Below are 20,480 nucleotides of genomic sequence, written 5' to 3'. Positions count from 1 at the left end.
GATGATCCTACCCTCTGGAACTCACTACCCCTCTCCTTATGTTTGCTGACAACTTTACAGAAATTTACACCTGACCTTAAAGCCTTTCTCACTTTACTTTGCATTTGATCTTTTTCTTTCCCCTTTTTCTTCATTTCAATGAGTCTGTTGAAACATACTTCGCCTTCCCTTGACTGAATCACTTTACTCCTCTTTTCTATTGAATTATATAGCTCAAAATTCTCCCCTCCCATTGCTGTCATACCTACTTCCCCCTTTTCTACTCTCTCTCGCATGCTAGCCATTAGAACTGTAAGTTGTTCAGATATTTTCATGTTGTGCAGGTTAACAAATACTGAATAATTTTGGATATAGGAAGGAGGCACTGAGGGCACTAATGACATGGGAAGGAGATACTGGGGGTACTAAGGACATAGGAAGGAGAACTGAGGGCACTAAGAACATGAAAAGGGGCACTAAGGACATGAGAAGGGGCACTAAGGACATAGGAAGGAGGCACTGAAGGTAATAAGGACATGGGAAGGCGATACTAGGGATACTAAGGACATAGGAAGGAGCACAGAGGGCACTAAGGACATGAGAAGGGGCACTAAGGACATAGGAAGGAGACACTGAGGGCACTAAGGATATGGGAAGGAGGCACTGGGGTACTAAGGACATGGGAAGTGGCACTAAGGACATAGGAAGGAGGCACTGGGAGCATAAGGACATGGGAAGGAGCACTAAGGACATGGGAAGGAGGCACTGGGGCACTAAGGACATGGGAAGGGGCACTAAGGACTTATGAAGGAGGCACTGAGGGCACTAAGGACATAGGAAGGAGGCACTGGGGGCACTAAGGACATGGGAAGGAGCACTAAGGACATGGGAAGGGACACTAAGGACATGGGAAGGGTCACTAAGGACATAGGAAGGAGGCACTGGGGGCATAAGGACATGGAAAGGGGCACTAAGGACATGGGAAGGGGCACTAAGGACATATGAAGGGAGCACTGAGGGCACTAAGGACATAAGAAAGGGCACTAAGGACATGGGAAGGAGGCACTGGGGGCCCTAAGGACATGGGAAAGAGTCATTGGGGCACTAAGGACATGGGAAGAGGCACTAAGTAAATAGGAAGGAGGCATGGGGGGCACTAAGGACATGGGAAAGGGCACTAAGGACATGGGAAGGGACACTAAGGACATGGGAAGGATCACTAAGGACATAGGAAGGAGGCACTGGGGGCATAAGGACATGGGAAGGGGCACTAAGGACATGGGAAAGAGGCACTGGGGGTACTAAGGTCATAGGAAGGAGCACTGAGGGCACTAAGGACATGGGAAGGAGGCACTGGGGGCACTAAGGACATAGGAAGAAGGCACTGAGGGCACTAAGGACATAAGAAAGGGCACTAAGGACATGGGATGGAGGCACTGGGGCACTAAGGACATGGGAAGGGGCACTAAGGACATAGGAAGGAGGCACTGAGGGCATTAAGGACATGGGACGGAGGCACTGGGGGCACTAAGGACATAGGACGGAGGCACTGAGGGCACTAAGGACATAGGAAGGGGCACTAAGGACATGGGATGGAGGCACTGGGGCACTAAGGACGAGGGAAGGGGCACTAAGGACATGGGAAGGAGGCACTGGGGGCACTAAGGACATAGGAAGGAAGGAGGGAGGGAATAGTAAGGGACAATTGTTGGGCCTGAGTGCAGAAAGATATGAAAGAAAGGATGCGCAGTCAGAAGGAAACACAAAGACTCGTGAAATCACCAGAAAGCAAAGGTAGGATTTCATTTTCAATTTAGTGATCAAAATGTGTCAGTTTTGAGAATTTATATCTGCTATCTATATTTTGCACTATATTTGTCTATTTTTCTATAGTTACTGAAGTGACATTGCATATTTAAAATTCATCTGCCTTGACATTTTTGAAAAAACCCCAAATATAAATGATAATAAACATTTTCTCTGTATATAGTGTGCTTTGTGTTTTTTTAATTTTATGGTTACCATTATGAATTAATAAGATATTATGTGTATTTGAAAAATGAATGGAATAAATTGGGGTGGGATTGAGGTGGGACTAGGGCAGGATTGGGATGGAACTGACAATTAATAAATGTCCCGTTTTGATGAAAAAAAAATGGATACCAGATATAGTCTTGTGCATGTACAACAAGGTTTGTGCACAAAAACTATGTAAAATTACACCGAGAAGGTTAAATTGCATTGTGTTGTCACCTTAGACCATGGTTTAAAAAAAATAAATCACTTTCACATGCATGTTCCTTCCTTTTTCAACTCTTGTTTGATGAGCAGCTTTGCTCTGCTTGTCAAAAACAAGGCTCAGAAATTCCCAGAAGCCCCAGCTGGCAGAGAAGAGCTCATTATCTGCCTATATCCTCTTAAAATATATTTTCCGATATCTGTAAGTACATGTGCAAACATAAATCCTGTCATTCTGCTGGTGTTGCTTAGAATGATATTTTGACTGATATTTTTGTTTTATTGCACAGTGATAATGTATATTAATTTATTCCTGGGATCCTGCAAGCACTATACAAATTGTTAAGTATATTACCTGTTGTGGAAACAGGGTCTTTAGAACCAGCGTAGCTGCTTCGTGTGAAAGCAGTTTGGTGTCTGTTTGGTTAAAAAAAAAAAAAAACGAGAGAAAACATATTGGAAGGGCATAGGCCTTGGAATGGGATGGGCAACTAGAGCCATGACTTCACCAATATTTTGCCCAACATAGCATAGGCTACCAGAAAGCTTGCTCTGGAGCAGCAAATTAGTTTGTATGTCCCCCCTCTAACCAAAACGGTGTTCCACTACCCCTGAGTTGCACACAGGTTATAGAATAGGGTGTATGACAGATGCACCTATAACTCCTAATTACTGTCAATTAAGTGTTAATCCACGGAACAGGATTGGGATTTGATTACCACATTTTTGTAGTTTTACAACCACACTCAAAACCTGTTTGCATACAGGTACTTCAAGCATTTTCCCTTTCTCTCCCGGTAGACTCACAATCTATCAAATCTACCTGGGGCAGTGGGGGATTAAGTGACTTGCCCAGGGTCACAAGGAGCAGCGCAGGGTGCTGAGGCTGTAGCTCTGACCACTGTGTCACGCTCTCCAATTAACTCTGATTTTCAATTTGTAGGGCTTGACTAGTTTACACACCATCTGGGATTCACACCTAAATCTTAGGGCTCCTTTTACGAAGCCGCGTTAGCGATTTTAGCGCACACAGCTTTTTAGTGAGTGCTAAACCCTCGCTATGCGGCTAGAAATAATGCCAGCTCAATGCTGGCATTAGTATTTAGTGCGGCTGGCAGTTTAATGCGCGCTATTACACGCGTTAAACCGCTAACGCGGCTTCGTAAAAGGAGCCCTTAATGTGCATCATTACAGAACAGTGCTCTAGCACCCTGCTGGCACTTTTCAAGCAAGTGTACGCTTATATGCATAAATGCTAGTGTTCTATTTATTTATATGGATCAGGGATGCATAAATGTGGCACCTATCAGTCAATATTCAGCACTATTTAACTGGACGTTAATGGCACTGACAGGTTAAATTGCACTTAACAAGCTAAATGCAAATATTCAGTGCACGATATCTCCACTGAATATTCCCCATTAGCGGCCATGATAACCAGCAATTTTCAATGCGGAATGCCCGTTTAGTGGCCAAATTGGGCCACACAATTGGCAGTCCTATCTTTGGCTGCTATAAACATAGCCAGCCAGCGCAAGATATTGACTTAGCCTGTTGGGTTTACATGAGCCCCCCAAAAAATATCAATGCTGGTCACCATAAATGACCTGCCATTGAATATCCATGGTCAGCGCCAATCACAGGAGTTAATAAAAGAGTTATTAAAAGATGTTTTATTTTATGTTTACATTTGTTTTTTTATGTTAATTTTATTTGATTTTATGTACTAATTTTATGTATACAGTATATTATTGTAACCCACTTAGGTTTTAAGCAGGATAAAGCACAAATAAATAAATACATAATTAAGGAGGTCTTTTACTAAGGCGTGCTAGCCGATTTAGCACGTGCTAACTTTCTTTTTCTCCCAAAAAAGGGGAAAAAATTTGACTCAAATATAAACCAAACTCACATCAGTCTCGTGAGGTTACAGTGAGTGGTCTAGTGGTTAGAACTGCTGCCTCAACACACTGAGGTTGTTAGTTCAATCCTAGCCTGCTCTCTGTGACTCTGGGCAAGTCACTTAACCCTCCATTGCCCCAGGTACCACAGTTAGATTGTGAGACTGTAGGGACAAATAGGGAAAATACTTAAGAGCACCTGATTACTATTCAATGTACTGTAACCGTGGGAACTTGCATCAGCCATTTTGAGCAGTAAGACTGCAAGGGGTAGGAACATAGGAGGATCGCACTTGCCCTGGCTCACCACTGTACCAGCAGGGCTTAAGGTAGGCCCAGGGAGAGGCCTGCAATGGATCTGAGAGGGTAAAGACTTACATATAAACTGAGACCCCCCCATTTCTGGGTCATTTTTTGGCCCCAAAATTTAGGTTTATATTCAACTATATACAGTATTTTTAAAAATACATACACATCATTAATGCACATACTTTATGATAGCTTTTGAAACAGTCCAATCTACAAGAACATTAGTACTTTGTATTTGGATTATGTGGTTCATTTCCCTGGTAAATATACTATATTTGCTAGAGGTGCTATTGAACAGAGGAGATTGAGATGGGACATGATTGAAACATTCAAGGTACTGAAGGGGATAGACTTAGTAGATAAGGGCAGGTTGTTCACCCTCTCCAAGGCAAGGAGAACGAGAGGGCACTCTCTAACAAACGTAAGGAAGTTCTTCTTCACCCAGAGAGTGATAGAAAACTAGAACGCTCTTCCGGAGTCTGTCATAGGGGAAAACACCCTCCAGGGATTCAAGACAAAGTTAGACAAGTTCCTGCTGAACAAGGATGTACGCTGATAGGGCTAATGTCAGTTAGGGCGCTGGTCTTTGACCAGAGGACCACCGCATGAGCAGACTGCTGGGCATGATGGACCACTGGTCTGACCCAGCAGCGGCAATTCTTATGTTCTTATGTATGTGCATAGAACAGATTCTGTTCAAGTCTGCATTTTTTTTTTCTGATGAATGAACAGAGGGAAGAGGTGTACAGTACTGGGGTTCAGAAAACAAGTAAGTGAAATTGCTGTTCTAATACCAACAGTCTCACTCTTCCTTCTCTCTCTCCCCTTTGTCCTCCCTGTCTTTTTCACAGTGCCCCCCAGAATCATAGAGATCTCCTCGAACATCGCAGTCAATGAAGGGAGCAACATCAGCCTCACATGCAGAGCAGAGGGTAGACCTGAGCCAACGATTAACTGGCGGCATTTGTCTCCAAAAGGTACTGTGTCTATCCTGTCTGAATATTAGTCGGAGCCCAGTTAACTTCTGGGTCAGCAGACATTCTCGGATAGTCAATGCCGGGAGTTGTGATTGAGTATTTGGGGTTAGGGAAGTCTATGTCTAGATATTACCCTTCCGCCACATACCCTGAATATACTTCCTGATTCTACCCCTGCTTCACACAGACACTTCCCTGGCAATGCAACAGTAAATTATGCTCACATATGCCGTTGTGCATGCTTTTATGCCTGGAGCAATTCTGTAAGAGTCATTTTGGACTGACATATAGGGCTCCTTTTACAAAGCCACGCTAGGGCCTTAACGCATGGAATAGTGCACGCTAAATTGGTGCGTGCACTAGCCGCTACCACCTCCTTTTGAGCAGGCAGTAGATTTTGGCTAGAGCGCGCTATAGCCCGCGTTAATCCGGTATGTGCGTTAAAACCGCTAGCGCAGCTTCGTAAAAGGAGCCCTATATATTGTGCCTAAAAAATTGGCATCCAATTAAGCACTGTTTTATAAACCGTGCTTAAAGTTAGGAATGATTTATAGAATTGCGCTTATGCCCAGGAACCATGAGTAAATTTAGGTGTGGCCATTTGCACCAACGAAAAGGTGGTGTATATGCCCATATCTAAATTTAGGCGCAGATGCCTTTATTCTATATTTACTTGCGTAATTTAAAGTAAGGCCCCCAAGCTGCCCACGACCTGCCTAATTCTGTGCCCCATGTTTGACTCGTATGTAAAATTTAAATGTGGATCCCACATCTAAATTTACATCTGTAAGTTGTAATTGACTCTAGCACCAATAATTGCTTGTTAAAATGCTAATTAGCATGTTATTAAATTAAATTGCATGCACAATTCAGGTACTTGACCAAAACTGTGCACACAATTTGTAGCACTTTATATAGAATTAGGGTTTTTTTGCATCTAGTTCCACATGCGTGCAAAAAATGATTTTATAAAATTACACCCAAAATGGGTTAGGTTGTAAAATGGGTTGATCAAAAAAATATGGGGGGTTTTCTGGCTTGAATGTGCGAATATAAGACAGCTTTTCTGCTCCAAGTGAAATCTATTACAAGGAGAACCTTAAAATTCCATGATTATGATGGAAACTGTTCTACCATAGAACCAGCTTACCCAGTTTCAGCAATATACCCAATTTTTGTTGTTCTGCTTTAAAGTATGACAGGCCTCATCCTTACCTCTGATCCAAGAATATAAATAAAGCATGAAAATATAAAGGTTCAGCGCTTAAAGGACTTAACATAAGATGACTTCATGTCATAAGGGAAAGACTGAGCAGATCTGCTTTTGTTCCATTTATTGGACTTCTGGCCAAGCTCTTCCTTGAGAAATTTCAGCTTCAGGTCCACAGCTGTAATTGGGGGGGGGAGGGAGAGGGGGGGAGAAGGCAATAGCAGGCTCAGCTCAACTTGTCTCTTGTAAATTGAGGCAACCTGGAAACCTTAAGTTAAGGGATATCAAAGGAATGAAATTTGTAACTAAATTTCAAGCTGATCCACAAGTCCAGAGTACGATTTTGAAGCTTGCAAAACCATCGCCAGCTGGGGGGATTATCTGTAAAGTTGGCCACGTACATCAGTGACAAAGTGCCCCGTATACAACAGATCCATATCAGTATCATTGGAACGGTCCACTCCACAAATAAGGAAAGGATTATTAAATGAGTCAGTGATAACTTAATACACCCACTCCAGGATTATCCTCACAGCACCACTCGCTGTATAATACAAAATGATCTAATATCATTTATGCATCCCACACGGCTCACAGTATTTCTGTTTCTGCCAGGCAGTGTTTCCTGTGCTTTTTCCACAGTCCAGTATTACTGTATTATCACTGAGATTTGCTACACTATAAATATCCCAAAATTCCTCTTGAGAGTTGTATGGATTTTTTCCATCTCTTTTACTTCTGACAGGGTATTATGACAGTTACCTTCATGACAGGTTTAGGCTGATGGTTGACTTGTTCTGTGGTCCTTTATTCTGTGCCATTTTAGCTTGCTGTTTGTTGATTCTTTTGCTATATTCTTCTGTTCCCATAGAAAGTTTTAAGCTGAACTGTTCTAGAAGTTCTGCGAGCCTGCAGTTTTCTGTCCCCAGGGGTGCTTTTCTTCAGCTCCTACCAGATGTGTTTCTATTTTACTCTTCTCTTAACTGCTCTGCAAACTGGATATGCCCCCAGGGAGTGGGAGCTGGAATAAATCAGTAGACTCTGGAGGTGGTTAGCATTTGATTGGAGGTGACAGGGTTGCTGGTAACTCTTCTCCTGTCAGGTATATAACACAGATTAAAATATGTCTGTTGCCATATCTGTCCCTATAGGTACTAGATGCATAGAAGGCTGTAATATCTGTAGTAGTTTTTCGGGTCTCACTGCGTCACCCAGATGCAGTGAGGCCTAGAAAGCAACAACAATCATGATGCCAGCCACAGAAGCCTAAGCGAACAGAGATGTAAAATATTGTAAGGTCCATTTTATTTTGTTGGGGAGAGTTTTTGCTTTTTCTGTATTGTGTATGTATACATCATTTTTCTTTATTTTTTTGTATTTAAACAATTGTCTTTAAATGAAATATATGGTCTGAACCATGAGCTAAGGATGCTGCTTTCTGGGCCTGATGGCTGAACCTGAGAACACGTAAGATACAAGGAAGCTGATGCCTGAACTCCTGATCCCACCTGGGACACAAAACTGGTTGCCCAAACCAGGAGGAGTAAAGCTCTTGCAAATTAAGATATGCTTATATAAGGAAAAACATATTGTATGAGGGGGGTGCTGAAAAGTTCTCAGCCCAACCAAGAAGAGAATGGTGTGGACATGGTTCATTGAATGATCTGAAACAATGCCACAACTTAGAATTTTGTTTCCACAAATTGGCACTTAACAAAATAAGATAACACTTTTTTCATGTACAGTGGCATAATAACACTCAGAGATTAGGAAGTTGGTTGGTTGGGATGAGAACTTTTAGTTTTAGGGTATGAGCACTATCAGGTCTTGGACCTGAGGGGCCGACGCGTGAGCAGACTGCCGGGCACGATGGACCTCCGGTCTGACCCGACAGGGGCAATTCTTATGTTCTTATGTTCCTCATATTCAGCTTCATTTAGGTAAGTGACACTGCTCTCGCACTGGCCCAATAGACATCAGAAATCATATGTGGGTAAGTCCTGGAATGGACAAATTTCTGCTGGAGTCTGGGGGTGGGCGTGCAGGGAGGGTTGGCTTCTCCATAGGGGAAGGCTTGGATTTGAGGGAGAGACATCAGGGGGATTTGGACCCAGGGGATGGGTGATCAGGGGGGTAGGAGGAGATTGGAAGGATCAAGCTATAATTCAGTTTCTGCAAATTGGCACGTGGCCAAATCACTCTCAGAATTTAGGAAGGTGGTAGGTTGGGCTGAGAACTTTTCAGCACCCCCTTATATAGCATCTGGATGGTACATACTACTAATCATTTCTATAGACAGACAAACTGGACATGAAGGTGCATCAATACAGGTGGGGGGATTACAGAGGAAATTATAAGATGCATGAATACAATAATGTGGTTGCTATGTTAGCCTACTCAGATTCTGAGAAATAAAGGTCAACAAACAGCTTGTAGGCCAGAACTTTTTATTGGAGTAAGTAATTACATTTATGACACAAGCTTTATCAGGTCAGTTGAAAGCTAGTCACAGATGTATGAAGCAAATCTAATAAAAAGTTGTTACCTATCACTTGTTTGTTTGACCTTTCTCTCTGCCAGTATAACATGGAAATGACCGGAGTTGTCTCTATGATCTCTCTTTTTTTTGATTGCTTGAACTCTCCTTTTTCCACTCATGTCTCTCTCACACTTCCTTTTCTTTCTTTTTCATCCCTTTTCCCCACTGCTGACTTGTGTTTATCTGTATTCGAACATTTTGCATTCTTTTCCTACTTCTGTCTCTTTCTCTCTGATCTTCTTTCATCTTTTCTGTCCTCTTCTTTGCTGTTTTTTTTTTTCCTCTTTTGTCTCTTTCACAGTTCATGTTACTCCAGCTGCCCACAGTGCTGTTCTTATATGTTGCTTTCTCCTATCTTTCTGTTTCTGTTGTCACCTAAGACATTGAATTTTAGATAAGGGAAAAAAAAAATGTCACCAATCTTGGGCCTGTCACCTTCCAAACAAAACTGAAGCTTTTAGAAAGAAATTTTGACCAGTCAAGTTTTAAAAACATGACTTTTAAGCAATCTAGGTTATGCAGCATACATTTGCAACTGTTTTTATTTTACAGAATGACTCATTTTGTACATTTATGATCTGCTTTTGGTTGAATTTTGGATGAGTTTTAGGTCTCACGAAGGTATGAAACTGATAGGACAGGCTTTAGCTAAGTAGTATTTGCAAGATATTATGTGAGGCTTCCCTTGCCTTTCCTCCATCCTCCCCCCCCCCCCCCTCATGGTTATACTCACTTTTGTGTGATATGTATTTTTGTAATGGAGCTAGCTCAGTTGCAAATTTATCTCATACATATTCAGTGCAGATATCCTGAAAAAAAAAAATTAGCAATAAGGTCTCCAAGATAGGTTTGACAAGCCCTGCTTATATATATATTAAAAAATTTAGGGCTCCTTTTACAAAGGCGTGCTAGGGGTTTAACGCGCGTAATTGTAGGCATCCCTCCTGCCAGAAAACTTCACAGGGGGGGGTGTCACAGCTGATCAGCTGATTATTGCTGAAAGTTTCTCTTACTGTGATCAGCTGATGACAAGGGATCAGGCACAATTCTCTAACCGGCACCCATGACATTTGCGCTGGTTAGAGAATTGGGACAGTTAGGCAGGGTTAGGCATCTGTCGGTTAGGGCAGACAGAATTCTATATAGGACGCCGATATGCAATTCTCAGCCACTTCTTAAGTTGCTGTTGAGACCGGCATCCTATACAGAATCTATACCTTCTTGTTTAAAATAAGTTCCCTATTGTTGTATAGTGTACTTCCATATGCCTTCCTTACTCTCTGTGTTACAACTTCTTTATTAAAACCTTAGATTGATTGCATTTTATATTCAATGGTTTTTGAACAAATCCTCCAATATCATAAAAAGAAGGGCAGACTCTTTTAAAGAGTCAGGATGACAACTAGTACTAAACTGTATTTTGATCCATGGACTTTCTAAACATAGTGATAGAAAAAGACTGTCTTCCTGTTATAATCAATACTTTGAAAAAAGATATTTGTGAGGAATGATGCTGCATTGTAAATTGTATTTCATTATGACATGTATTCAACCATTCATAAAATAAAAAAAGTTTATCTTGAGAGCCATTCCATAGAGGAAAAACATCATCAAATAAATCTTCTAGACCATATTATAATGCCCTTTAAATGAATAAGTTGCAAGCTATTGATTTTCAAAAGAAACCAGAATTAACTATAGGGAGTACTATGCATTGGAGATCTAATGTATGCAGATTTCTTTCATGCATCCCCAATGTGGATATCCTGGAAACTTGAGTGGCTGAGAGATCCCTAAGACAGCTTTGAAAAGCCCTGTTATGAAGCTTCCATGATTAGGTGCCAGTGCAGCTTCTCCAATAAAAGACAAGGTAGATGTCTATTCAACTGATGAGAAGATCTTTGTTCATAAATGTAGTCCCAAGATCTTTATTCATAAACTAGTCTTATAGCCCGTTACATTAACGGGTGCTAGAATATATGTGTGTGTGTCTGCCTTTATTTTTTTTTTCTCTCTCCTTAGCCGCTTTCTGTATTTCTGTCTGTCTTTTTTTTTTTTTTCCTTGGCTGTCCACTACCACCCCTTGCCTGCTCCCCCTGTCCATTCTCCCTTCCTTTTACCTCCCCTGTGTCCTCCACCACCCCATCACTGCTCACCTTATCCAGCAGAAGCCCTTCTCCCTTTGTTTTACCTCCCCCTGTCCATCATCACCTCCTTCCTGCTCCCCCTGTCCAGCAGTAGGCCTGTCTTCATTTTTCTGCCCCCCTCCCTGTTCATCAGCACCTCTTCCCCTGTCCATCAACCCCTTTTCTGCTCCTCCATTTCCGTGTGTTGCAGCATTTCCTTCCCAGCCCACTTCCCTGTGCAGTATATTCCTCCCCCCCATACCTTCCTCCTGAACTCCATGCCCTACTTATGTTAAAATGGTTTCCGGGTTTGGCTGCCGCGGCCGACATCCGACTCGGGTCACCGCGGCCGATATCCGACTCGGGCCACCGCCGTCGACATCCGCCTCGGGAGGGGGGAGGAAGAGAGAGAGCAGAGAGAATACTGGAGGGGCATGCGCACTCCTACCTGCGGGTCCCTACATCGCGGCGACGGCAAAGTTACTATAAGGGAGAAGCCAAGAGCAATAATGGAGCACTGGTGCGCAAGGGAACGACGGCAGCGGGGACGGCCAACTTACAGGAAGGGAGGGAACGCAGGCGGGGATCGTGAGAGTAGCCACCACTGCGTCTTTCAACAGGGAGCAGGCCAGACCGTAAGCCACGCATGCGCACTTCCTATGGGTCGCTACAGCTCACGGAAAACCGGCGCACGCATAGGAAGTGCCGTTGTGCGGCCTAGCATTTTATTATATTAGATATAGTCCCAACTAGGATTCAAGTTTCGGCATAATCGAAATGCCTTCATCAGAAGACACTTGTATAGGGCTCACTGAACGTGCTAAGGAGCTGGTTCACTTGCTGTACATTTTTGAAAAAGATTTTCTCATTGTTTGAATCGACGTATACTTTGTCTTTTATTGGACTGTCTATATTCTAAGGTGAGTTTCAAGTTTATTTAAAAATTTTATAAACTGCCCAATCGGCCTTCTAGGAGGTGAACATTATGTTAAAAACATATATGGGATAACTATACATCCTTTAAAACAATAATCATTATTAAAAACTTTTAAAAACAATACAAAAACAAACAGAAACAAAAAAGGGAAGAAGGGTAGAACTACAATTTATCAAGTAAGAAAGAGAACATATAGGGAAAGAACAAAAGGGAGGGTGTCTAAAAGTGTTCTTCTTTTTGCCAGTGCAGCTTCTGTCATCAGTCTTGACCTGAAATACTTCCAAGGGAACATCTTAACTTTTTTTTTTTACTGTCATCAGGCTTGCATTCAACAGTGGATTGTTTGCACCATTTTACACATGTTCTGTTAGGCTTCTGTACCTTTCATTGTGTATATGAACTCTTATCTCATAGACTGAATTCTCACTCACCTATTGTGCTGTCCAAATTTACCCTGATAGTTAACCAGTTGCGTGTTCAATAAAGGCAACTTCCAGCTCTGCTTTGGTCTCACCTCCAAACCATTACTTGGATATTGCCGTGTTGGTCAGAATTTATTTGCAGTGGCATTATCCAGACAATACTGATGAAAATCTGAGTGTAACACCAATGAGATGCTGCTACCTGGGTAACTGCCATTGAATATCAAGCCCTAAGGTTTTTAGATTATTTTGCAAGTTGAATTTATAAATGGAGAAAAAGTGATGTGAAATACTTCACTGAGTTTTCTTTTTTTTCAGTCTTTGGTGGGTTCTTTGTGGTTTATAGTTCTCTCTGAGATTTAGCATTTGGAACCTAGAACAATACCAAGTGGACTTTACAGTCTATGACCCAGAAATAGCAAAGAAGAGACAAATTAACTAATGGACAGACTGGAAAGACCATTCAGATCTTTATCTGCCGTCATTTACTATGTTACTATATGGTAAGAAGGAGGCATTCCATGAAATGGCAAGATCTTGAACTGCATTTCTTGATTCTTCTAGACCATAACCCGTCTATTAGGGATGTGCACTACTGTGAAGCAGAAAAACAAAATTTTGCTTTTCTTTGATTTCATTTTCAAAACTGAAGCCCTACCCTATGCCATAGCTAACAATCCAGACAGGTAGCACCATTGATTTTCTTTCCATTCTCCAGACCCTTCAGATCCCCATTGCAGCTTAAACACAATCATATGCAGGGCCGGATTTTCCTATAGGCTAACTAGACTTCAGCCTAGGGCCTCAAGATCAAGAGGGGCCTACATTCAAATTGTTAGCAAAATTAAAATTACACTATTCTAAAAACAGTGAACACTAAAACACTGAACCGAAAATAAGGAGAAATTCTATACTTCGGGATCGGAACCGGCTCCGGCCGCAACGGGGCGCCAACTCGGCTTATCCTTTTCTTTTTCTCGCCCTGGGAGGAGGATCGGGGAGGGAAAGACGTCAGTCCGGAAACAGCTGGCCAAAGCCCAGCCCCACAGGGAGAGAGGCAAAACGTGGATCCGTCAGGATAGGGCGGCCCAGACTGGCATCGGGGTGAGGGGTGGGGTGGGGGGTTTCAGTGGAAGGGGGATGGGAGTCAGGCAGGCTGGCATCGGAGGGAGGGTGGGGGGGTTTAATGGAAGGCAGGCAGGCAGGATGGCATGGGGGGGTGTTCAATGGAAGGGGGATGGGAGGCAGGCGGGCATTGGAGGGGGGGTGAGGTGAGGAATGACGCACTGGGGGCACTATGGACATAGGAAGGGGAAATGTGTGTTATGTTTGATTAGTTATTGTTACAAGTACTATATATGGTGCTGAGAATAAATGTCCAAATAAGTCAGGGATCTCAAAGTCCCTCCTTGAGGGCTGCAATCCATTCGGGTTTTCAGGATTTCCCCAATGAATATACATTGAAAGCAGTGCATGCATATAGATCTCATGCATATTCATTGGGGAAATCCTGAAAACCCAACTGGATTGCGGCCCTCAAGGAGGGACTTTGAGACCCCTGAAATGTGTTCTCGACTTTTTTTTATTTATTATCCGTGTCACATTTTTTATAAAGGTTAGTACCAATAACAACATGTTTCATTTAACATATTGATATATATCACAGTAATGATGTATTTTATTATCTCTCATGTAATTTACAAACTTAAAAATGGGAGGTGAAAGGGCCTCATAAGTGGAATAGCCTAGGGCCTCTTTCATCTAAATCTGGCCCTGATCACATGCATCCCCTGGGAATGACTCCTGCCTTGCTGGTGCTTTATTTCACAATATGGTTGATTCCATATAAAATGGCCTCAGATCAACCAACACCATTGTGAATACGACATCTGTAGAACCAGTGCAAACACAAATTGCTCTAGCCTCCAGGGGCATCCTTATGATTTTGAGCAAGGTGAACATTTTGGAATGTGCTATTTAAAATAGCACACTAAGGGACCCTTTTACTAAGATATGCTACGAAGTGAGCATAGCATGTCCTATTGCAGGATTTTTTTTCCACATGCTAAACCCATTTTTAGCATGTCAATAAAATAAGGCATTTTCAATTTTTTTAAATGCAGGTCATCTGCTAATGTTATTTAGTACATGGTGGCTATAAATAACATGAGAGTGCTTAAGCCCAAATTCTAGAAGCAGCACCTATAGTTAGGCGCCGACTTTGGAGGCGGCTAACTAGAAAGGCGCCTATCTAAATTGAATAACAAGCTCAATTAAGCTTTTTAATCAGCATTAATTGAAACATAGGTGCCTATCAAGAAAACGCGATTCTGTAACAAGGCGCCTATAAAAATTTAGGCGCCCTTCAAAAAAATAGGCGCTATGCATGTTAGGCGTGGGCGTGGCTACATGTTAGGCACCTTGTTGCAGAATCGCTGCTCTTAAGTGTGCTTAAGCGCTCAGCTAGGCGCCTAAATTTTAAGTATGCCTAGAGCTGGCCTATTTACTGGGCGCCTCTAAAATAGGTGACGCTCAGTATGATTCACTAAACAGCACCTAATTGTGCCTGAATCGCGCTGAATGGCGCCTAATTAGGTGCCTAATTTTTAGGCACTGCTTATAGAATTTGGGCTTTATTGCCTCATATTTAGGAGGCACTAAGGGTTTCCTAATTAACCTTGCATTATTCAAGCATGCACCCATTCTGCCACCCCTTACGTTCCCCCCTCTAAAATTAAATTTAATAAATAAATACTGTGCAGTTCACACACAGAAAAATGAAAATTACCATAAATGCTTAAATACACTTTTCAGTAAGCCATTTTCCCCATATTAAGCAATTGGCATTTAACACTGTTAAGTAGAAGGGCTTTTAAATTAATTTATGGTGAATCAAAACAAAAAATGAAAACTTCTGAACCACAAGCCTACCATACAAAATGAGAATGAAATCAGAATCAACCCCATTCCTTCCTCCTAAAAACACCATTACAGTCTATAATCCTTCCATGAACAAGTTCAAAGCATTTTATCGGAAGCGTGATGTCTTTGCAGCTCCTTTGTAGCAAAGTTAAATGAAGAGTGGGTACTCTGGCAATATTACCCTAAAGTGACATCTCTTCTACAACTTTTGACTTGTAACGGTTACCTCTTTAAATTCTTCAACTTTTCCTATTGTGTAGTCATGGTTACCAGAGACCTTTCAAGTGGTCCTTCACATGTTGTCATAGCTATCGGCCTCTTGGTATTTGGATGTCACTATAGCGTTGCCATGGTTACACATCTTCCAATTCCTTTCCTGACTCATTTACTAGTGATAAATTCACTTGAAGGTAGCTGCTGGCCTTTTGTTGTGACTTGCCTTATTAATCGTAGCATCAACTTTCTAGATCTCAGGACTGGCTCATGAAAACACTGAAATATGTTTTTCTCTGGACATCTTCAAACTCATCTTAATTATATAAAAGTTTTACTGTATACTTATAGTATACTGTAGTGCTCACTGAGGTAGAGTGTCATTTCTTGCTTTTTCAAGGTTATAAATATTTTAGATCACATGTATTCATGAAATATGAACCTGCCTCTCTTTTTCCCACAGTAGATTGATGTTATTTCATCCAACATTCATTAGGTACCATTTTTCACCTTAGTAAAGGACATTCAACGCTTTAGATATAGTATTAAACATCCAGTTACCATAAGGATGCAGTGAAAGGTAAAAATAACCACCTTCACAGCCTTTGTAAGAATGGACCTTGTAGATTCCCCCCCCCCTCCCCTCCCCCCATGTATCTCCTTCTTATACTTTATTTGTACTGTTGCAGAAAAATATCTCCTGTTACCTCATGGTCAGATTCTACTCTTCTACAGAGCTGACATACAAGATATTGCTAGCTTTCCTGCATGCAAGCTTACAATACATGCATACCCCAAACATTCTCATCATCCAATTTAGTTTTACTTCTGTACCCTTTCTAACCCCCCCTTGTACTAAGCCGCGATAGAGGATTCTACCATGGCCTGGACTGCTATGAGTGTCGGAGCAGCATCAGGGCATTTAGTGCCTCAGGCTACGGTAAAAACCTCTACCGTGGCTCAGTAAAAGGGGGCCTAAATTAATCTCGTTTATTTACAGCAATCCCTAAGAACTGTGGGTTTTCATTTCTCAAAAAAAATAAATAAATAAAAGAAAGAAAAGCAGCATAATTTTGTTTCTCTGCTGTTCTGAATGTTTACTATCCATAGCACTTTTTCTCTGTCTATGAATATGCCTTTTTTCAAGCAGTTTGGCCCTGATTCTTTAAAGGGCACCTAATGGCTAGGCACCATTCATATTGGTTGTCAGTCAACCGCTAGGTATCTTTTATAGAATCTCACCGGTAAAAATCTTGATGTTAGGCATCAAGATGTGGTGGGGAATATGTGGCACAGTGGTTAGAGCTACAGCCTCAGCACCCTGAGACTGCAGGTTCAAATCCCATACTGCTCCTTGTGACCCTAGGCAAGTCACTTACTCACCCATTGCCCCAGGTACATTAGAAAATGTGAGGCCATAGGGACAGATAGGGGAAAAATGCTTGAGTACCTGAATGTAAACCACTTAAGCCATAAGTGGTATACAAATGTTTAAATTTAAAAAAAAAATTAGGCCAGGGTTTTCCTGGCCTAAATTAGGGCCTCTTCTATCAAACTGCGCTAGCAGTTTTTAGTGCAGAGAGCCACGCTGAATGACCCGTGCTGCTCCCGACGCTCATAGGAGCTGCCATGGGTATTGAACCTATTTCCACAGATTCTTAGGGGTGGGAAGTGGAAGACAGAGATGCTGGAAATTTGGAGGTGGGGTTGGAAGAGAGAAGGGTAGAAGCGAGAGATGCTGGACATCATGTTGGGGTGTGATAAAAGCGAGAGATGCTGGACAATGGTGCCTAACAGTGCCTAAGTGGTTTCAGTTGCTCGTATGTGTTGAAACCTTGCGACCACTCGTTTAGACCAGGGTTTTCTTAGCCTAAATGAGTGTGCCTAAGTGAAACCACACCCAAAATCTGCCCCTAACCATGCCTAATTTCTGGTAGGCCCCTTGAAGTAGATGCATGCCTCCAAATGATAAGTGCCTCCCTTGTTAGGCACCTACCAGCTAATTATTTTTTTAATTGTTTTTTAATGGCACTTTCAATTAACAGTGCCAATTAAGAAAATTAAGTTAGGTGCCTAGATCAGCTAGGCATGTCGATTGAATCAGGGCCCAAATTCCTGAATACAACCAAATATGTATTTCAAGAAAACCCTATAAATATGCGTTCCAAACACATCAAAGCCATACATATGGGATCAACAGCATCACTACAAAAAATTCAAAAGATAACCTTAAAACTTACAGGAAAGCTTGCCATTCAGTCTCCAAATTCAGTATTTGTGCATACCATGACAGGAATAAACTTTACTCCCAAGCCAGGATATGTGGAGTATGATTTCAGTCTCTCAAATTTACCGCTAACACTCATTGTAGTACTTCTACCCAAAAGAGTTTCTTTCTGGAGTTCATAAGATGTAACTACGAATAGACAATTTATCCAGGTACACGTAAAAGTTCTTTTATATCAAACTCATGCCACCCAAAACTATGGGAAATATTTCTGTATATTTCTGACACGTTTTCTCGGTCTTGGACTGAATTTTTGGTACTTGAGGATAGAAGCCCCATATTTTTTCTGGAGGGCGCTGAGAGAAATTTTTTTTTTTTAACCAGGCCAGTGTATCCCAGTAAATGGTTTTGGACATTGACCTCAAAATTTTGAAATACAGAAAGGAAAATAAGTTCAAATCCAGTATTCTGGTGGTGATCAGTACCATAACCTGTCTAGCTTGCACATGCAGTGGCAGGATAAAACATAACTGGCTGGTATAGCTGCTGTTTCTCATCTTTCCCCAAGGGTAATAGAGTTCTTCTACCTCATCCTTTTGTGGATATGTTTTTATTTTCGCTGTCAGTTCTGAGAAATGTACATCCTTTTATCTTTCTATTTTGTTCAGTACAGGAAGAAACACATTTCTATTTCTGTTTCTCTGACATCTGTCAAAGTGGACTGCTATCCTTGAATTCTGTAATCTCAGTATACAGTATCTGTATACAGTAACGTGCCACCAGCTCTATATCAGTTTTGCTATAACAGACTAACATAGATACTCCTCTGGAAAGTTTAATTTCCCAATGTTGTACTGCTTGAGAATCACACTTTTTGGTTTTTAACATTTCAGAGGGTAGATATTCAGCCTGGATATTCAGTGGCCAGATAGGATCTTAGAGGAGGCCAGAGTTATCCGGATGCCAGCCAATATCGGATACAACCAGGCACTGAATATCCAGGATATCTACTCCTGAAAAATGTTAAACACCATCTGGCATCTAGATAACACTCAGGCTAAAGTTAGGACAGCTATTTTATGGGGTCCTATATGGCTAGATAGTTTCTGGGCAATGGTACTGAATATTAATAGTGCTTGGTTAACTTGGTGGTCTGTACTTATATTCAGCAGCGCTCTCCAGTTAAGTGTCACTGAATTTCAGCAACTGGGAAGAACAGAATGATTTAACTGGGCAGGAGCCTTTCCTATCCAGTTAATTCATGCTTGACTATTGGCTGGTCAGGTTTTGCCACACATTTCCACCTATTCTGTAGGTGGGTGCAATCAAGATGAAGTATTCTGCTATTATGCAGTTTCTCTGAAACTATTGATAGATGCCATAATAAGCTCCAATCAGGCATCATCTGAGAGATTATCCAAGGTGCATAGCTATAGAATTGTTCTCCATATGACCATATAATTGTATATATAGTACATGGAACACTGTAAATCACAATTAGAAAAATAACCCCCCCAAAAAGGTATACCAATTTTCCTCTCTCACCCCCCCTCCTCCGACTACATTCCCCTCCCTATCTCCAAACTCATTTCTTTGCAGCTCAGTTTCTTGTTAATAGCTTCCTATAATGCAGGCAGGTAAAAACAAATCGTCCGTGAACACTTCACAGTCAGAGGCAAGCTTACATAACATTAAAAACTCAAGGAACATATTTATGTGATGTTTGAATTTATACAACTATGCATGCATGTGTTCATAAATGTATGTACATATAGGCTCAGATTCTATAAACGGCACACGAAGTTAGGTACCTAGATCGGTGTGCCAAACTGATCAATGTGCCTAATTTAATTATTCAATTAGGCTTAAATAGCATCATTAATAGAAAAGCACCATTAAAAAGCAATTAACATTTTTTAAAAAATTAACATTTAATTAGCTTGTAGGCACCTAACTCATTAGGCGCCTACCACTTTAAAGTAGGCATCTACTCTGAGGCGCCTACCAAAAAGTAGACATGCCCCTCTTTTACAAAGGTGCGCTAAGCTTTTTAGCGCACGCTAAACGCCAACACTTGCATGTTATCCTATGGACACGTTAGCAGTTAGCGCATGTATTGATTTAGCGTGTGCTAAATCCGCGCTAAAAAGCTTAGTGCGCCTTTCTAAAAGAGATACCATGGTTAGGGAAGGATTCTATGTGGATTTGGAGAGTAGTTTGACTTAGGCGCTGGTTGGCTCCTAACTTAGCTGCACTCATTTAGGCCAAGCAAAGCCTGGCATAAATGAAGCACGCCTAAGGTTTCAACGTCTACTGGTGCCTATGACCACTTAGATACCACTAGATGTGATTCTATAAATGGCGCCTAGAGGATGATTGAAAATTGCAGTCCTCGTTGCCTAGATGCCAATTGTAGAATCAGGGCCAAAGGGTCTATATATAATGGTTTTCTGACTAAATGCTTTGGTCATATCTGTGGG

The 20,480-nt window shown here is 41.6% G+C and overlaps 1 protein-coding gene across 1 annotated transcript in view; it reads left to right on the top strand.

Annotated features, from left to right (window-relative positions):
* Positions 1–20,480, top strand: part of LOC117347237 (neurotrimin-like) — a 751,522-nt gene that overhangs the window by 512,099 nt on the left and 218,943 nt on the right. The window contains exon 3 of the mRNA XM_033917886.1: positions 5,279–5,404. Within this exon, the coding sequence (XP_033773777.1) occupies positions 5,279–5,404 (126 nt within the window). The remainder of the gene's footprint in view (positions 1–5,278; positions 5,405–20,480) is intronic.

The sequence above is a fragment of the Geotrypetes seraphini genome, chromosome 13 (genome assembly GCF_902459505.1).
Source record: "Geotrypetes seraphini chromosome 13, aGeoSer1.1, whole genome shotgun sequence".
Classification (NCBI taxonomy): Eukaryota; Metazoa; Chordata; class Amphibia; order Gymnophiona; family Dermophiidae; genus Geotrypetes; species Geotrypetes seraphini.
This window is presented reverse-complemented; position numbering and strand designations above follow the sequence as displayed.